Source organism: Muntiacus reevesi, chromosome 7 (assembly GCF_963930625.1).
Source record: "Muntiacus reevesi chromosome 7, mMunRee1.1, whole genome shotgun sequence".
In the NCBI taxonomy this organism is placed as follows: domain Eukaryota; kingdom Metazoa; phylum Chordata; class Mammalia; order Artiodactyla; family Cervidae; genus Muntiacus; species Muntiacus reevesi.
The window spans coordinates 87,048,616-87,068,851 of NC_089255.1; the positions used below are offsets into that span (position 1 = coordinate 87,048,616).

The window sequence follows — 20,236 nt, forward strand, 5'->3', positions numbered from 1 at the left end:
TGGGTGGACTTTGGCATCGTAAATTTCAGCTCCAAGAAAGGGGAGCTTTTGCCTTATATGCTTTTTCTGTTTTTTTTTTTTTTTAAAGTAGTTTTTTTCCCCTCCCATCATCTGTCTTGAAAACGCTTATTCCTTCCCTGTTTTCCAAAATCCGGGCAAGTCTTCCTCCTGCTATGATGGGCCCCTGGGCATCATGAACTTAATGATTCCTCACTGGCTGGAATTTAAACTCCCCATCAGCGGTGGTCCTGTGCGTTGACCATGCACCTGAGAATCCACGCGAGACGGAGCCCTCCTCGCCGGCCGGCCTGGACGCTTGGGATCTGGTCCCTTTTCTGGGGATGTATCGTCAGCTCTGTCTGGAGTTCCTCTAATGTAGCTTCCTCCTCCTCCTCCTCGCCGGGGTCTCACTCTCAACACGAGCACCATTTCCATGGCAGCAAACATCACTCAGTGCCTATTTCTATCTATCGCTCCCCTGTTTCCCTTCGAGGAGGGCACGGTGGGTCTCTCTGCTCTTTATCCTTTTAATGGGGCATAGCAATCCCGTAACCCACTCGCCTTTCAGGTAATGTTAAGGGTGGGAAAGAATTAGAAAAAAAAATTGGATTGAAAATCGTGGAAAGCCTCGCATGTGCATGAGGGAAGAAAATGCCCAATTTCCCCTATAAGCTGGTGTTTTCTGCCCCATCCCCATTTTCTCCAGTGGGTCCTTCTCTCCTGGCTGGCTTATTCAGGGCTGCCCAAGCACTGGCATTCTCCCCTTTGGAACCCTCTGCTTCCTTCACCCAACAGATGGCAGGCAACTTATCAGATAAGTCCCCAGTGCTGCACTTTGAGGATCCATTCATTCACCTTGTTTTTACCCTTCTTCACTCTGATCTTGTTGAAGAGCTAGTCCTGGGAAAATAGCAGGCAGCATGAATCCTTAGGTCTTCAGCCTGAAGTTGACTGAACTGCTATAAAGTGGTTAAGGTTGGGGAGTGGGGGAAAGTAACTGAGTGTAGAGAGGCAGAAAATATTTTTTTAATAACCAGTGGTCATTGCTGTTCATATGCACAGCTTTAAGTCTGTCCACATGTGAGATGGAGAGAGCAGCTATGATGAAAACTATACCCCTAATATTGCTAACTACCTGCGAGGAGGCAATGCATGAGATAAGGCAAAGTCCATTTATAATTTACCCAAGTGTAAATTGTTACCACTTCAATCTCACCATTGATGGGAATTTGTTTCCACTAAGGGTAGCATGGGTGGGCTTGCTCACCCCATGCAAGGATGATGTGTTTTGCTCTAAACGACCCTCCTTGCATAGGGAGTGAAAGAAGAGATCTGTGGCTCTTACAATGATACTCAGCTTAGGCTACCTCTGAAAAGGGTGATGTCTGCTGCGGAGGTTGGCGCTTGCTGTAGTAAAGTGTTCTGAAGACGGGAGCTTCGTTGTTTGTTTACTATGCACTCCACTCTGATGGCGAGGAGAGTGGGGATCACAGAGCCCACCTGCGGCAGCCCTTTGGGGAGCAGCGAGAGTGAATCACCCTGGAGGTCCTCTGCCCTAGCGTGTATTTTGAAGACCTGTCACATCCAGACCCCACTGGGAACGTCCGTTCTTCCCACCGCCTCCCGGCCCGGGTTCCTGCTCTGTGCTGTGTTGTGTGTAGTGTTAAGTGGAAGCACATGGAGAAAATGCCAGCACGTCCTCTGGCTCTGATTCTTTCTTTACATTTTATTTGATGGAGTCGTCAAGCGGCTCAGAGCTTGTACTGGTTGGTGGAGAGGAGGTGGTGGGGAGGAGGGAATGCTTGATCTTGATCTGCTTGCTGTTTTCTCTGTGATTCCTGCTGGTGTAGGAATTTTGGTGTAGGCTTTCAGAAAAAAAAAAAAAAAGCAAAACCCACCGTAGGAGAGGAAAGAGCCACAACCACCGAAAAGGCAAAAGCAATTTCATGGAAATAGAAACTGTCAGTTTCTAAGGAGGAGAGGGACTGGCAGTGAGTGGGAGGTGGGGTTGTAAAGAGTGAGAAAGGAAAAGAGGGGGGTGGGAGATGGAGGAAGCCAGACAGACTATTACTAATAGCCATAATTAAACGTGGAAACGCTCAGCGATAATTAGCTAGATTTTGCTAATTAGTGTAAATGATCAGCAGGGAGATGAAGATAGGCATTTGTTAGAGGTTATATAGGCTGGCAGGGTCTCTATGCTTTCTGTTCAGGATATAAACAGTTAAAAGCAGCAAGTAGTTAAGTGAGGGAATCTGCAATACTTCCCTGGGATTCTTAAATCTGTCAATCTCTTCCTCTCCCTTTGGCTCCGTCCCCCTCCCTCTCTCAGTCAGCTGAGGGGGCGAGAGGGGTAGAGCCCAGCACAGGTTAAACACATCTCTTCTCTATTTATTTTATTTCTTCCCTGATTGGTTGCTTAGGACCCTCTAAATCTTCTTAACTGGTGCCCAGTCTACTTTCTCATTAACCTACATCTGATAAGATTCGGCACCACAGAAAAAGGAAGACCAAGTAAGTAAATGATTAGAGGTCCTAGGAAGGGCTCTCGGTTCCCATCAGAGCTGTAGAATGCCATGAACTTAAGAGTCTAGCATGACTGAAGACAAGAAAGCTCATAAAATCAACTCTTTTAGTATCTTCTTTCAGTCCTGAAGTCCCATCCCATTGATCTGGACTTGGAGACTGAATGCATATACTATGCAGGCTCCTTGCATGTTTAATTCATATTTGGGGGCTTGAAATCAAGAGAAGCAGCAAGCAACAAGACTCCCCAAACTCCAGCTTCAATCACATGTCTCAGCTCTGCCCTTTTCTCCCTGGAAGGACCAGGAGATCTCTCAGTGCTTCCTTAATGTCCCTCCTTCTTACTTGGAGCTCCCTTGCTTTCCCCTCGTCCAAGACAAAGCCTTAGCTATCAGCAATTGTTTTCAAAAATGCTTTGGATGGAGGTGGTAGGAGGCTGATGGTTGTTACTCACAGTTTCCTCCAACCTGATTCCAGAGTTAAAAGCAGCTGTTTCTACTGTCTGTGAGGAAGTAAATGTCCTTCATTCTGGTATGAATGAACACTAGGACCTTGAGTCCAATAATGTTCTCTGGACTCAAAGAGAATTTTTTTTTCCTACCCTTGTTCCCTTTGTCCATTTCCTGAGAAGCTGGAGGTCCTCAGATCTGCCCTATTAATGAGCACCCTCTTTGTCTAAAACCTCCTATCCTATAGTGAAACTCACACAAAAACAGATGGAAGAAAGAGAAATCCTCCAAACAGCTGATCTTCTACCCAGGCTTGATTCTGTTCTTTAAAAAATTTACTGTGTATAGATTTTGCCTAAAATCTTGATCCCAGGGCAGCCTAGAGTGGGTTGAGCTCCTTTATAAGCTGGGGAGGCTAACAGCACCCCTGCTGGAATATGCAAAATAGTCTTAGGTGGAAATTGTGTCTCTGAATAGAATGAACTCTCTTCTCACTTGGAGTCTAGTAAGCTTTCACCCATTACTCTGTCCCTTGTCTGAGGCTTGTTGCATCCTTGCGTGCTGTCTTCTACGGAACTAACATTTATTGGGTATTTACTATGTGCTAGGCTGTGTGTAACCTGCCAAGGATAGAAAACTAAATAGGACATTGTATTGTTCAGCCTGGAATAATTTCAGAAGTATTTGGATCATCTGTGAAAGATAAATGCTTCTATAAATTTTAAAAATAGGAGGACTGGGACAAGGATCCAGATACCCAACCAAATTAACTACTCTGAAATCTAAACATCACTTGTGAAGTGCAGATTTACAATATTCTGTTATTCAAAATATCCCTTCAGGTAGTTTTCTTTCTCATCTTTATTTTCACACTTCTATGTCATGCTTGTTGAAGCTCCTAGGTAATTTATTGCTATGCGACATATAGCTGGAGAAGGAAATGGCAACACATTTCAGTGTTCTTGAATCTCATGGACAGAGGACCCTGGCGGGCTGGATTCCATGAGGTTGCAAAGAGTCGGATACGACTTAGCAGCTGAGCATGCATGGGACGTATAAATATTAAAATACACTTGTTTACCAACCTTAAGTTTCATAGGTGAGTTTTCTGTATCTTTTCCCTCTCTACCACCTTAAAGAAGTCCAAAGCACATGCGCTTAAAAGTGTCTCAATACTTACAGTTTAAAAAACGTTTGCTCTCAGGAGCCTAGGTTTATTTAACATGTGACTTCTACTTTGTTTTCCACAAAATAGCAGAGCTTGCTGGCTCTTTAGGCATTTGGGGGCATAAAACTCAGCTTTTTTGTAAAAGAAAAAAATATGCCACAATGTATTAGAAGAAAGTCTCTTGACCAGAAACCTCTGTATGTGTGTGTGTCTGTCTGTGTGTCCGGGTGTATAGGTAAGTCCTCTTTAAATCATTTTAGCAAAGTTTGTGCTAGTAGTCACCCTTGTGATCCATTAGCCAGGAGTCTTTCTTGTAGGAAATGATGCTTCTCATTCATTGTCACAGACTTCCATCTGTGAAGTTTTTCCAGACTTGGGGCTTGTTTTGCTCTGATCTGTTTAGCACTTTCTTTTGCTCAGCCTGCTGCTTTCTAACCATTTTCTTTCTCCCTCCGTTCTTGGGATTCAGTTGCTGAATAATTCAGAGTGTTGGTTGACAGATAAAATGGTAAGATTTATATGTCTTTGGCCTTGGTGATGAATTAATTAAATTGGCTTCTCTTTCTCTCTCTTCTCTAGATGCGTTGTTATAGTGTCTCTAAAGTTTGCTGGCAAGTGGTTGCTCTGGAGATTAAATTGTTCTTGAAAGGCCAGTGTAGGAGGATTATACTATCCTAGTGTATATTTCTTTAGGACTTTCAACATAAATCTTTGTGGGTGTGGGCGGTGGAGGTGAGGGCTGCCATATCCTAAGGAAAGAGATGAGGAAATTGGAACAGTTCCTTTTCAGGAAAAACAAACCCTTCACTGAACTGGCTGATGGCTGAAATTCAGTAGTAAGATCTTTATTGTTTTATTGTCTGGAAGACATAACATATTCGGTTTTACATGTTAATGAATGAATTGATCAGAGCTCAGAAAGCTTGTTTCACTAGAACTCTGTGTAATCAGGGAGAGAGGCAGATTTCTTAAGATAAAACTCGAACTTAATCATACCTCCTTTCTTAAATTATTTTGTTAGGGCTGCCATAAAAAAAAAGTCATAGACTGGGTAGCTTAAACAGCAGAAATTTATTTTCTTACAGATCTGCAGGCTGGAAATCCAGCCTTTTGGACAGCCTTTTGGAAGTCCAACCTTTTGGTTTTGGCAGATTTGATTTCTTCTGAGGCCTCTCTCCTTGGATTGCGAAGGCTGCCTTCTTGCTGTGTCCCCCCAGGTCTGTCTTCTGTATTCACTCATCTCTGATGTTTCCTTATGTGTTTGAATTTCCTCTTCTGATAAGGATACTGGTCAGAGTGGATTATGTTTCACTCAGAGCCCCATTTTAAGTTAATCATCCCTTTAAATGAGCTTCTCAGGTGGTTCAGCAGTAAAAGAATTCTCCTGCCATCGCAGGAAACTCAAGAGAACAAAGGTTCAATCTCTGGGTGGGAAAGATCCCCTGGAGAAGAAAGTGGAAACCCACTCCAGTATTCTTGCCTGCAGAGTCCCATGGACAGAGGATCCTGGTGGGCCATAGTCCATGGAATCGTGAGGAGTTGGACGTGACTGAGCATGCCTGAGTGTATGCATGTACCCCTTTAAAGGCCCTTACTCCAAATATAGTCGTGATCTGAAGTCCTGGAGGTCTAGGCTTCAGCATATGAATGTTGTGGGGGATCCAGTTTAGCTCAGAGTACCCCTCCTCCCCTCCGCCCAGGACCCAGTCATTGTAAAGTAAACATGTACTGTGCAGAGCATCTCCGAGGAGCTCAAACTTTTACATCGGGAAAATTAAACCTTCGGTGACAGTGGTAGCAATTTACAAAACTGATAAGATGGATCCTCCTTGGGAAGAACCCTGCTCACACATATGGAGACAGCAGCACCAGGGACTGGAGTGAACCTTGTGTTTGCTTTTCTCTTTATCTCGTGTGACTGAGCCTCTGCTTTGATATGCACACTGGCTGATCCTGTCTGACTCCAGCCACATGCTCTGCAGACAGACTCCGATGCCCACCCTCCACGGCTCACTGCTGAGACCAGCTGCCACCAGGCCTGACGCCCCTTCTCTCCCAGGGACTCCCTTCCATCAGCCACGGTGACTCACTCTTTTCCTTTCTCAAGACACACACTGCCAACTGTTTGCACATCTCACCCTGCAGTGAAGAAGAAACAGATTTAATAAGTATGAATACTTTTATGAATATTTGGGGAAAAAGTATGTCCTTTTAAAAATATGTCAATTTCAGTATTTTTCCATTGAATTTTTTTGATGAAACTGTGTTTTAAACTCACATGAAGGAAACTGTGTACTTCATGGGAGACAATTGAGAAAATATGTTGCAATTATCACACCCTTGCTGATATAAACCCCAAGCAAGGTATTCACCTCTTTAGGGAAAGGGAATGGATTTTCTTTTTGTATTCACATATTTCTGAAAAATGATTTTGAGAACATGTGCTAATAAGGATGACAGGTAGATGGTGATGGACTTTTGAGGTGCAGGATACTGTTAGGTGGGTTTGGGAATAGTCACTACAAGATTAGAGTTGGAGGAAATAGGTCTCAGTCTTTGGCTGACACTTAGGGGCCTTGTGAACCTGGATAAGTCAGTTGACTTAACTAAGACTCAGTATTTTCATCTTTTAACTGGGAATAACATTAATAATACTTACCATACGCGTATCACAGAATCGTATGAAAAAGTAAACAAGTTTACTTGTTTAATTTCTGTGTACAGATGAAACATGTTATGGGGATATTTTAATGATAACGCTCTTTCAATTCTTAGTATAAAATCTAGCTTCAGTGTTGACTGTTTGCATGTTGGTAGATTGAAGTTAAAAACATGTAAGTACTGGCTTTCTTCATTTCTTATCTGTAGCAACACTTTTTGCCTCCAAGGCAAGGAAAGGGAAATAGAAAAATCTTACCACGTCCTTCCTTGTTTATGGCACTAAAAGTAGATAGCACGTGTGGTCAGCTTGCTCCTCTTAGTAACTGTCTTCTTAGGCAGAAGTCTTTGCCAGGCGGGTTTTAGCCTAGAGTAACAAATTATAGCAAATGGTTTAGAAGCTCAGTGAAGCTAAAGGGGAGAGGTCTCCAGGAAATATTCTGAGACTGTTTTGGAAATTTAGAACTGGACCTCTTCTCTAGCAAACTTGTGCAGAATTTAAATACCCCTATATACTGCTCCATATCCATCAAAAACTAGAATGTTTAATCTAGCTTATATGAGGGAAACAAACAGGTCTTTTAAAACAACTATTTTCAGATCTGGAAGTGGAAAACTTCTTCTAATGTCATTTCTGATACATTTCCTTACCAGGATTCCAAGGTCATAGAGATGTTGAGAGTGTATTTTTATGGTGGAGTCCTCAGAGTGAACTACAGATCCCAAATTTGGAACCAGAATTCTCATAGAAAAGATAATGTGCTGATCATAGATTTTACTCCTTGCTTTCTCCCTGACTGTAACTTTGGATATGGCATTAAAAAAAAAATGTATTAATCTGTTAACACTTTGACTTTAGATATCTTAATTTTCTAATCTGTATTCTTCTTTCTTTTACCTATAGTTTTCTGCGTTGCATGTGGTGTATTTGTGGGTTAATACTGTAGCTGAGGAAAATTGTCCTTTTCATTTTTCCCTCATTTGTGCGAATCTAGGGTTGAGTGAAATGATCTCCCCAAACGGTTCTCAGCACTAGGATGGCATGATTCTCCGATCTGTACATCTTTAAAGACACCGCTGTGTATCTTCAACCTGTCTAAGTTCCGTAGGCCTGCCAGTATTTTATGGCTCTGTTTTCTTGACTCTGATAATAACTTATGCCAAAGCTGCAGCCAGATTTTCTCTTTTCCCCTTGGATAGAAGCAGCATAATGTACAGGGAGGGGCTCACTGTGATGCTATAAAGCCCATGATCCGACTTCAGTAAAGAATCCTGCTGAGACAGAAAAAATGCTACTTCCATTTAAACATACCTTTTCAATACTAGAAAGGAGCTCTGCGTTGTGTTTAAAATGCTCTGCTGTGTTTAACTGTTATCAGGGCAGGGGGCAGAATGACAACTGAGTTTATAAAGAACAGGTGGTTTATTTCTACTTAGAGTTTTGAGAAAGATTTGCTCGGCTCATACGCCAACATCTAATGCACACCTCCTGTGTACCAAGCTCTTTTCCAGTGCTTTATGTATATGGTTTCATTTAATCCTCACAATCCTTGACCTTAATAGGGTTACTACCGTTTTATAAATAAAAACAGTGAGACTCAGAGAGCTTAAGTAGGACCAAAGTAGTCTGGGGATAGATCCAGGCTTCAGAGCTGGTTCTGACCACAGAGCTCTTGTCCTTTCTGCTCTCCCAGGAAGCCCATCATCTCAAGAAATAGACAACAGACACTTAGGGATTATCTGATCGCCTTATGTTCCAAATGGCCAAAGTGGGGTCTTAGCCAAGAGCATCAGTCAGTATCAGAATCGTGTGGGAACCTGGGCAATATGATGCAACGTCCATCACCCTTCTTTTACTCTACAACACAGAGGCTGACTTCTCATCTCCCCAAGATGCTTTGCTTCAGATTGATCTTCCCTTGTTGTTCAGTCGCTAAGTCATGTCCAACTCTTTGTGACCCCATGGACTGCAGCACGCCAGGCTTCCCTCTCCTCCACTATCTCCCGGAGTTTGCTCAAATTTATGTGCATTGAGTCAGTGATGCCATCCAATCATCTCATCCTTTGCTGTCCTCTTCTCCTTAACCAGATGAAGTCCTATAGGAATGGATTCTGACAACACTGGATTTTTTTGCCTTTTTAAAAATTAATGTTTCCTATATATTCTAATAGGAGTCTGGCTTTGTGCTAAGAGGTGTGATTCTTGGGTATGTCCACTTAAAAAATAGGTACAATGTGAGAGTTGTGAATTAAGTTTTTATTTGGGGTCAAAATGAGGAGTATATGTTCTAAGTCACTTCAGTTGTGTCTGACTCTTTGTGATCCCGTGGACCATAGCCCACCAGGCTCTTCCATCCATGGGATTATCCAAGCAAGAATACTGGAGTGGGTTGCCATGCCCTTCTCCAGGGGGTCTTCCCAACCCAGGGATCGAACCCAAGTCTGTGACATCTCCTGCATTGGCAGGCAGGAGCCCTGGGTCGGGAGGATCCCCTGGAGGAGGGCATGGCAACTCTCCCCAGGATTCTTGCCTGGAGAGTCCCATGGACAGAGGAATCTGGTGGGCTATAGTCATAGGGTCGCAGAGTCAGACATGACTGAAGCAACTTGGCATGGCATGCAGAATGAGGAGTATAGCCCTGGAATCAGCATCTCAGATATTTCTGAGAAACTCTGGGGGAACGGTCAGTATGTATGTGATTTTGGTCAAAGGAGAATACAGGCGATCAAGCACATATTTTCCCAGAAAGTTTCGGTCAGTCTCATGAAGATTACTGCTAGTTACGAGGAGCACGTGTCACCGGGCTTTTCTAGATAGGAGGAGATACAAGAATTGGACTCGTAACATCGGCTCCTGAGAATATCTAATTATCTGAAGACCTGTTCTGCCAGGTTTTCTCTGAGGCCAGAGTGCCTCATTTCTGCTCCTTCCAGGGAGTGTTGAAAATCAGCAGCTGTAGCAGCACATGACTTAATCTTTGTAGAGGTCGATGGCAAGTCTCAATGGCAAGTGTCAATTTGTAGCCGACAGGTGTTCTGAAGGCCTCCTTTGTGTGGGAGACCTTAGTGTGAGAAAGGGCTCAGATTCAGGCTGGTTCCCTTGCCAGGAGACATCTCCTCTCCTGGTTGGGTCTCATGGCCTGAAAGCAGGTGGGAGATGGCCTGTGTATTCACCCGTCCCTGATTCCCATCTGAAGCCTCAGCTCAGTGATTGCTCAGGGCCGCCTTCTTTGTCCTACTCCCCTCCCCTTGCTCACTCACTGTTGAGTAGCCCTATTCACATAAAACCTCCAGAATCCTGAAAGCCACCTTTCTCTGAGATACTGTCCTCACCCTCTTTTTTTTTTAATTCTTTTTACTGTTTTGAAATATTCCTGTCGCTCCCCCTTCCCACATTAAACCATAATGGTATCTACTCCTGAGTGACTTTCCCCCAAACTATGAATTTCAACTGTTTCCGAGGCAGTCTTTCAGAATTTGAATATAATTACACGCTTTGAGTGCAAATTGTGGTTTTCGCTACACAAGAAACTAATGGAAATGATCCGCCCGTTCCTGTAGTTTACAGATTACATGCTTCAGAACTGGGGGTATCTGTTTAGGTGGCTTTTCTGTGTGGAGCACATTAAAATGAAAATGAACTTGGGGTGAGCCACCACGGTGGCTAGGCAGTGGAGAGGGCTGGCAGAGCACAGTATTAGAGTGAACCAGTGTCGGTGTTTTACTTAACATTTATTTGCTTTGCACCTTTGGCATCTGATGTTGTCAAAGAAGGGAAGGAGGAGGAGCTAGGCAGGATCTGGCTGTCTGCGGAGCTCAAACAAGGAGGAAGGAATAATCAGCCCACGACACCCAGGTGAAATGAGCCCTTTTTTCAAATTTGCAATTGCCATACAAAGAACTCCTTTTATGAGGAGCACGCAAGCCTTGTCAAAGTGCACAGGTGTGGCTGTCAGCTTCGGGAACGTGGACTTGGGGACATACTTGTCTTTGCAGCAGGGGCCATGACTTGCAAGGAGGAACTAGTCTTCCCCAGGCTTGGCCTTGCTTCAGTGGCTGTAGACAAAGGTCAGAAGTTTTCAGCGTGCTTCCATTATCCACTTAATTTCAGGTCTCAAGACCTAGACTGATGATGAGAAAGTAGGGATAGGTGGCAATGTCTTTGGGGCTTCTTTATAAGTGATAACTAATAGAATAAAGCCGATTGCTTTGAAGCCCTGGTTTTAATAAAGGCTGAAAGGCCCTTGTGAACAATTCAGCTCAGTTCAGTTCAGTCGCTCAGTCGTGTCCGACTCTTTGTGACCCCATGGACTGCAGCACACCAGGCCTCCCTGTCCATTGTCAACTCCCGGAGTTTACTCAAACTCATGTCCATCGAGTTGGTGATGCCATCTAACCATCTCATCCTCTGTCATCCCCTTCTCCTCCTGCCTTCAATCTTTGCCAGCATCAGGGTCTTTTCCAATGAGTCAGTTCTTAGCATCAGGTGGCCAAAGTATTGGAGTTTCAGCCTCAGCATCAGTCCTTCCAATGAATATTCAGGACTGATTTCGTTTAGGATGGACTGGCTGGATCTTCTTGCAGTCCAAGGGACTGAACAACTAGCTCATAGATAAAACAAAGCAAGACTCTCCTAGATTCTTTGGGTCAATTTTAGCAGCATTCTGATTTTTAAAAACTTTGAAGAGATGATTAAAGGGGTAAATCTCAGCTCTTGGAAAAATTTGACCTTCTGAATAGTTTAGGTGGAAGGAGGGTCCTGTGAGTGACTTAGATAGTCAAGGTTTTATTGTGTATCTTTTCCTTGAACCAATTATTGTGTATCTCTTGACATGAACTTGGATGGACATCTTTGGGTGTTCACTTCTGTCAATTCAATCTTAGAAAAAAATAAACCCAAGAAAGGAGATATCTTTGTGCTTTTAGAAAAATGGCAATCGTATTTTCTTTATTCTTAATAATTATAGTTACTATTCATTTTTTTCCCCCAAATCTTTGAATGTACCTGACCCTCTCCTGAAGGTCATAGAACATCTAATTCTCTGCAAGGTATGCCCTTTCCAGGTGAGCCCCTCTCCCCAAATCTCCATGTATTCCCCATCTGGACCCTGTCCTTTAGCTTTAGCAGTCTTTTGGAGACTTCATTATATTAGCATAATTGATTAACGCATTGGCCATTTGTGATTGATTCAACCTCTAGTTCCTCTACCCTCCTAGGAGGTTGGGGGTGGGACTGAAAGTTTCAACTGTCTAATTACCAGGTTGGCCCTACTCACATCCTCCCAACCCCAGCTCCTAAGGTGCTTACCAGAGTCATGTTGTTAACATAAGAAAGGACACCTTTATCCTCTCAGCACTTTGGAAATTCTGGGAGTTTTGAAAGCTGTGATTCCAGAATTGTGGATGAAGAATGAGTACATATGAGAAGTGTATTTTGGTCATCTGAATGACCAAATATGGATTTTTTGTAAATTACAGTCAGGTACTAAACTAAATGCTTTAGCTTTATTCATTTAATCTTTACCAACCATCCTTCATGGTAGGTACCATTATTACAGTTATACACACAAAATACTCAGTCATGTCTGACTCTTTGTGACCCCATGGACTGTAGCCCACCAGATTCCTATGTCCATGGGATTCTCCAGGCTAGAATACTGGAGTGGGTTGCCAATTCCTTCTCCAGGGGATCTTTCTGACCCAAGAATTGAACCTGGGTCTCCTGCATTGCAGGTGGATTCCTTATTGTCTGAGCTAGCAGGGATGCCCATTATTACTATAAATTTATAGGAAAAGAAATTGAGTCTCAGAGAATTAAACAATTTACCTCAAGTTTTTCCACTCACTTAGCAGTTAACACCTTTAATCTACAGTTACCTCTCAATATCCATGGGGATTGGTTCCAAGACACCCATGAGGTATGAATGTCTGCAGATACTCAAGTCCTTTCAATAAAACAGTGCAGTATTTGCATATTACCTTAACCCAGACAGATTTTCCTGTATCATTTCAATCATCCCCATGGTTACTTATAATACCTAATAGAATGTGTTGTTTTTGTTGTTGTTTAGTCGCTAAGTCGGGTCCAGCTGTTTGCAACACTGTGGACTGTAGCCTACCAGACTCCTCTGTCCATGGGATTTCTCAGGCAAGAATACTGGAGTTAGTTGCCATTTCCTTCTCCAGGGATCTAATGCAATGTGAGTGCTATGCAAGTAGTTGTACATACAATGTAAATACTATGCAAATTTTGCCTTTGCACAGAAAATTCAAGTTTGGCTTTTTTGAATTTTCTGGAACTTTTTACCCAAATATTTTCAATCCAATGTCCTTTGAATCTGTGGATAAGAGACCCACAGACAAGGAGGAGAGGACTATATTGAACTTCTAGGTGAAGTAATCTGCACAAACATACAACCTGTTTCCGGCCATTGAGAACACCTGATCAGAACACATCCTTGTATTCACAAGTCCTATTGTAGTATAGAAAATTATGTGTGCTTTCTGAAGCAAACTTTGGAAATTCAGATAAGTTCCACAGTCAGCTAGCAGGGAATGGTTACATATTCAATTAAGGGCCTGATAGTGAGCGACACTTCTATTGATAACAGAGCCATTTGTGATTCACCCACTTCATTTTTGATTCACTGTAAGAAAGTCATTTATCAGGAAGTTTAGTCTCCATCACAGAGGTTTTCTCCTCAGTTGTAATTTTAAGAAGACCACCAACTTTCCTGGTTTTAGTTCTTGCCTGCAAAAGGAGAGAATTGTGATTAATGATCTTGAAGTAACCTGCCCTCTTTATCTTGACAAGTTTGGTATCCGTCTTGCTAGCAGCACTAACAGGCACAATCCTGATGATTTCTAAGACACCTCTTTCCTCTTATTAGATCACCTTTGAATCTACTTTTGTTCCTGGCCCTACATACATAGGGCAGAAGCGTGTTAATTATGAGGATAAACTAATGAAGTGACTATTTCAAGAGTGTCAGTGGTTTTCAGATTGAATGATATGTGTGTGTCCATACGCCTGTGGGTGAGTGTGTGAACTGAAAAGTGTGGTGTAGCATAAAGGCCTTGATAGCAACCTAATTAGTTTCTAACCTGGAATGTAAAGAACAGATATAAGACCTAGGCCTGCTGCACAATACAGACATAGAAATGTCTCAGTATCTCTCCCTTATTACAGCTCTGATGTCATTTATCAGTGTGTTGCATCATAGAGCTCATGTTAACATGTTAATCATAATTTAAGAAAAGGATGGTGTTAATGTGAGATAGGAATGTAAACCTGGAGACCTGGCCCTCTATAGCCAGTCCCTGTCTTTCAAGTGATTTATTTATTGGGTTTTAGATGCCAGGGGCTCATTGTATGTGTATGTACTTCCATCCCAATCTTCTGTCAGTTATTCTGAATCTATTAGACTAGCTATTGGGCTTCCCTTGTGGCTTAGCTGGTAAAGAATCTGCCTGCAATGCGGGAGGCCCGGATTTGATTCCTGGGTTGGGAAGATGCCCTGCAGAAGGGAAAGACTATCCACCCCAGTATTCTGGCCTGGGGAATTCCATGGACCATACGTCCGTGGAGTTGCAAAGAGTTGGACACGACTGAGCCACTTTCACTTTCAGACTAGCTATCATAAAGAACACTCTTTTGAGATAGTGCTGAGATAGCGATCCTTTATTTCCCTGCACAAGGTAACTCAGTCACTTAGAAATAGAGACACCACCTGAACATGATGTTCTTTAGGCTCTGGGGTAATGCTCCTAAAGGAGAATTCTGATGAAAGCTCTTCATTGACCTTAAAAGCTGTTTTTCATGGGTGGAATCATCAAACGCTGGAGTAGGAAGAGGTCTGTAGGGACCTTTCCCAATCAAATTACTTTTCATACAAAGACACTTGGACGGCCTGGCTTCCCCAATCACACTTTTCAGATTAGAGGCAAGTTAAAATGGAAACACTAGTCTCCAAGCTACACCATAGGTATTGTTAGAACCGAAAGCTCTCCAGGTGTCCCCTGTCTGGCTGTGAGCAAGGAGACTGAGACGGTCTCTGGTACAGCTGAGGGAATACGTTAGCGTGGAGGGATCCAAGATCGGGAGAGCCAGGCTACTGCAGACACTTGCGTGGGTTTCCTTCCTCGCCGTCATCACGGAGTCCGGTCCTTACTCCATCTGAGGCCCCGCTCCCTCACCGCATCCCCTCTCTCTCTCAGCCCCGGCAGCCTGGAAGGGAAACTCCGTGTGCCACAGTTCAATCAAACAGTTTGATGAGAGCTTTCAAGCCTAATTACATGGAAGGTTTCATCCAGTGAAAGGAAAGAGAAAAGAGAAAGGGAGAAATTAAATTGAAGTGTAAATCAGGCAAGGGCTTAGATCTTGCGCTTCCTTTCTTTTTAATCAAGAGTAAAATGAGAGGAGAGTTTTAAGGCTGATCACAGGACACCATTAACTACCCAAGGAGCTCTTGACTCAAGATGGTTTGCCTTGAGAAGAAAAATGTACAATTGGCCCAGAAAAGGAGGTATCCAAATGTCACTTAGAAGGATGACTCTCAGGAGCAGGATGGTTTGTTTTCCTGTGATTGTTCAGGCTTCAGTTCCCCTGGCTGGTCAGCACAATTTTTTTTTTTTTTTTTTTGCACACATTAAGTGTTCAATATGCATTTTAAATCAATTATGTAGTGAATTTTGTAGTGTGTTAGCAGGTAATTATGTATTATGTACAAAAGGGTAATATGTTTTCAATTCATTCCATTTTAGAGAGTGCACGGGAAATCAGTATTCAACATTTTGGCCAGTTCTGCCTTGTGGTTGACATAGTTTTGATATATTTTTGTAAAGTTAGGTGATTCTTATAGTGTTTTACATTGTTGCAGAGAAAATGCAAGATCTATTTCCATCCTTGCCACAGCTCTCTGTGGCAGGAGGACAAGTAGTAGAATTGTTATTCATCCCCCTCCTTTTTTTTAAAAAGCTGATGGAATCAGGACTAAAGGAGTGTAAATGTCTTGACTGAAGTCATTCAAGTATTCAGTGACAGGGCAGAAACTGACACTCAGTTTCTATCCACTGCCCTTCTTTGCATGACTGAGTATCTTGTGGAGAATTTCTGGTAAAAAGATAGAGGAGAACAGCAGAGAGAAGAGCACTTGCAGAAGCATAGTTAGGGCAGAGAAGTGTGGTGCACCTTCACTGAACTCAGCACTCATTAAATACTTATAATGAGCAATGCAAGGACCTGGGCTATGCTTTACACTGGACAATTGAAATGTGGATCCTATACTCAAAGACTTACAGTATGTTTACCAATTCTTTTAAAGTATGGAGATGTATCCTTTCCATCCTCACAGCAGTTTCAACCTTGTCACCCGGATAGTTGCAGCAACCTCATTAACAGACCTTTTTCACTGTTCAGTTGCTCAGTCGAGTCCAAGTCTTTGTGACCCCATGGACTGCAGCACGCCAGGCCTCCCTGTCCATCACCAACTCCCGGAGTTTACTCAAACTCATGTCCACTGAATCGGTGATGCCTTTCAACCATCTCATCCTCTGTCATTTTCTTCTCTTCCTGCCTTCAATCTTTTCCAGAATCAGGGTCTTTTCCAGTGAGTCAGTTCTTGGCATCAGGTGACCAAAGTATTGGAGCTTCAGCTTCAGCATCAGTCTTTCCACTGAATATTCAGGGTTGATTTCCTTTAGGATGGACTGTTTGGATCTCCTTGAAGTCCAAGGGACTCTCAAGAGTCTTCTCCAGCACCACAACTTATAGGCATCATTTCTTTGGTGCTTAGCCATTTTTATTGTCCAACCTTCACATCTGTACATGACTGCTGAAAAAAACCATAGCTCTGACTATTCAGACCTTTGTAGGCAAAGTCAAGTCTCTACTTTTTAATATATTGCCTAGGTTTGTCAAGGAGCAAGCATCTTTTAGTTTTAATTTCATGGCTGCAGTCGCCGTCCACAGTGACTTTGCAGCCCAAGAAAATATCAGACCTTACTAAGCCTCAGATTGCCCCTTTTATCCATACCCCATCCATCTCACATACCAGTCTGATCACACCATTCTCCCATGAGCTTCCCCCAGCCTACAGGGTGAAGTCCAATCAGATCATACCATTCCCTCTGTAACTAGAACAAAAACTAACCCCTTGCCTTCACCCTGCTTATCTCTGACTATATTTCCTAACACAAACTTCATTAAACCTTGGCCTAATTCCACTTCCTTGAGAAATTCAAATTCCCCAAATAAAGGTTCTCATAACCTTCTGGAACTCTCTTGTTGCTGCTTCTCATTTAGTTGTGAGATTATTTGATCAATAGCTATTTCCCCAGATGGAATGAACATTCCACTGGGGTCAGATAGGGTCATGAGATTAAGAAAATAAAATGCCAGATGTCCAATTAAGCTTGATATTTACATAAATGACCATCTTTTTAAAAGTTTGATGTATCAATATGTCCCATGCAATATTTAGGACATATTTATACTACATATTTTTGATTATTTTTCTGTAACCGAAATTTAACTGGGTATCCTGTGTTTTTATCTGCCAACCTTAGTCAGAAATCACATCTGTTTTTGCTCCAAGAACAATGACTGGGAATGTAACAACAGATGATCATGCAGCACTTGATGAATAAATGAATTAGCTTAAAAATAAAATTGGTTTACTCTGGTAGTGCCATGTAGTGTAAATTGGTATGACAAGAGACTGAATTTGGAAGGACTAATTAGCACATTGTTGCCACCATCAAAATAAAGGTAATAAGGACCCAGGTAGGATAGAGATATGGAGAAGGAAATGGCAACCCACTCCAGTATCCTTGCCTGGAGAATCCCATGGAAAGAGGAGCCTGGCAGGCTATAGTCCATGGGGTCGCAAGAGTCGGATATGACTTAGCGACTAAACCACCACCACCACCAGGATAGAGATAAAGAAAGTTGAGCACCGAATAATTGATGCTTTTGAACTGTGGTATTGGAAAAGACTCTTGAGAGTCCCTTGGACTGCAAGGAGGTCAAACCAGTCATGCCTAAAGGAAATCAGCCCTGAATATTCACTGGAAGGACTGATGCTGAAGCTGAACTCCAATATTTTAGCCACCTGATGTGAAGAACTGACTCAATTGAAAAGACCCTGATGCTGGGAAAGATTGAGGGCAGGAGGAGAAGGGGACCACTGAAGAGGAGATGGTTGGATGGCATCACCGACTCGATGGACATGAGTTTGAGCAAGCTCCAGGAGTTGGTGATGGACAGGGAAGCCTGGCATGCTGCAGTCCATGGGGTCACAGAGAGCCACACAGAACTGAGCGACTGAACTGACCTGAGGATGGAGACAAGGGCTTCCCTGGTGGCGCAGATGGTAAAGAATCCGCCTGCAATGCAAGAAACCCGGGTTTGATCCCTGGGTCGGGAAGATCCCCTGGAGGAGGGAACGGCAACCCACTCCAGTATTCCTGCCTGGAAAATCTCATGGACAAAGGAGCCTGGTGGGCCACAGTCCATGGGGTCGCAAAGAGTCGGACACGACTGAGCGCCTAGCGCACACACAGGATAGAGACATTGAAAGGAGGAACGTTTCCAAGTAGGAATCAGAATTTGCGCAGGTGTGACTATGTAGCAGCCCAACACCTTGATGAGTAGAGGAAAGAATCATTTCCGGCTACTAGTGGTCAGGACCTAAAACAATGAAAAAGGTAGAAATAAGTATAATCCCTCTCATTTATAAACTGCTTCACAACTTTCAAAGTGTTGTTCTATGTTCTGTGCCATTCCTCTTTGTAGGAGAGACTTGTTTCTGAAAATACGGCCATTTAATGATCACTCCTCTTTGGAATTGCATTACATATCCCAGTCAGTGTTGTTGATCAGCTCAGAGATATTTGCATTCATTTCTGTGCATTTGTAATAGATTTTTACTTAAGCCACATATTTCTCTGTGCTGAATGCTTTGTTTCTGAAGCATCAGGTAATTTTGTATTATGTGTGACAAACCTCTGGTGCATTTCTATTAACAGGTAGACTTTTATAATCATCAGATTTTCTAAAAATGAATTGTAACTAGCCAGTCAAGAGATGACCAGCCAGAGGCAAATTTCTGTGGTGTTTCTTCCCAATGCTAGAACAGGTGGAGGTTGACAAGTCACAAGCTCTCACTTCAGATAATAAAGACGTAATTTTAGTCATTCAAGTTTGTCCTGAACGCAAATCTTTTCACCCTTTATTTTTCAATTAGTGCTGAGAGTAACTCCATGGCCTCTAGCTATGGGAGGCCAGACTTGTGTGTTTTTTTAACTAGATGCACGCTCAGAAACCACGGTTGACATTTCTTCAGCTGCTCTTGCAGAGGTCCTGAACATTTGTCCCTGGCATATCCTTGCCTGTGAGCTGCTGTTTGAAAGATCAGGTGTGAAGAGTGAGTGATTAAATGAGTGAGATAATAAATGGGCAGCACAGAGCCTGGTGGAAGGAATGTAGACTCTGAGTGTCACTGATCACACTGGGTGTGACTGATCACTCTCTCAGCAGATTATTCTAGGCCGTGTGTGCATTCATGCTCAGTCATGTCTGAGTCTTTGCAACTCTATGGACTGTAGCCAGCCTGGCTCCTCTGTCCTTGGGATTTTGTAGCCAAGAATATTGGAGTGGGTTGCAGTTTCCTCCTCCAGGGGATCTTCCCTATCCAAGGATTGAACCTGTCTCTCTTTCGTCTTCTGCATTGGCAGGCACATTCTTTCCACTAATCCACCTGGGAAGCCCATTTTGCTAGACCAGAGATCAACAAACTTTTCCTGAAAGGGGCCAGAGAGTAAACATCTTTGGTTTTTGGGGATATGCTGTCTCTGCCTCTACCATAACTACTCCACTCTACCACAGGGAGGACGAATTTGCTGACTTCTGCCCTAGACTTAAGACTTAAGGTTGTTGTGATTAACATTTCCTATCTACCCAAAGAACTGAGCACAGAATCTGACACGTTAAGAGGTCAGTAAATGCTAACCAGTGTTCTGAGTGTGATAAGTGAGTTTAGAGCTGCAAGGTATCCTGGAGGTCATAGTCAATTTCCCCCTTTTAAAAGATAAAGATGTTTAAATGGAGGATCCAAGAGGCACAGGGACTTAACCAAGGTTAGTGTGACCTGTTTCCCCACAATTCTGTTCTTATCGTCACTTTCAGAATTCCCAGCAAATATGGCAGCATGAAGCCAAGTTGTATCTTAGGGGATATCTGAGTACTGAGACAATATGCATGCATTGACTATCAACTATGTGTGAGGCCTGTGCTGTGTGTTGTGAGTGATACAAAGATCAAGGAAGTTCTGGTCCTTGAAGATCTAGCAGCATTTATTTACTCAAATAAGTATAATGAGGTAGGAAGTTACTAATATCAAAAGAGTGAGTGTGCGCCAAGGCCTCCATTTAGGTG

At 42.9% G+C, this 20,236-nt stretch overlaps 1 protein-coding gene across 7 annotated transcripts in view; it reads left to right on the top strand.

Moving 5' to 3' along the window:
* Window positions 1–20,236, top strand: part of NRXN3 (neurexin 3) — a 1,687,603-nt gene that overhangs the window by 1,103,982 nt on the left and 563,385 nt on the right. For 4 of the 7 annotated variants that reach the window (XM_065940344.1, XM_065940345.1, XM_065940346.1 and 1 more), the window contains exon 1: window positions 262–502. The exons of the other annotated variants lie outside the window; for them this stretch is intronic. In XM_065940344.1, the coding sequence (XP_065796416.1) occupies window positions 262–502 (241 nt within the window). Of the gene's footprint in view, window positions 1–261; window positions 503–20,236 lie in introns of those variants that run through there. 7 annotated transcript variants of the gene reach the window in all.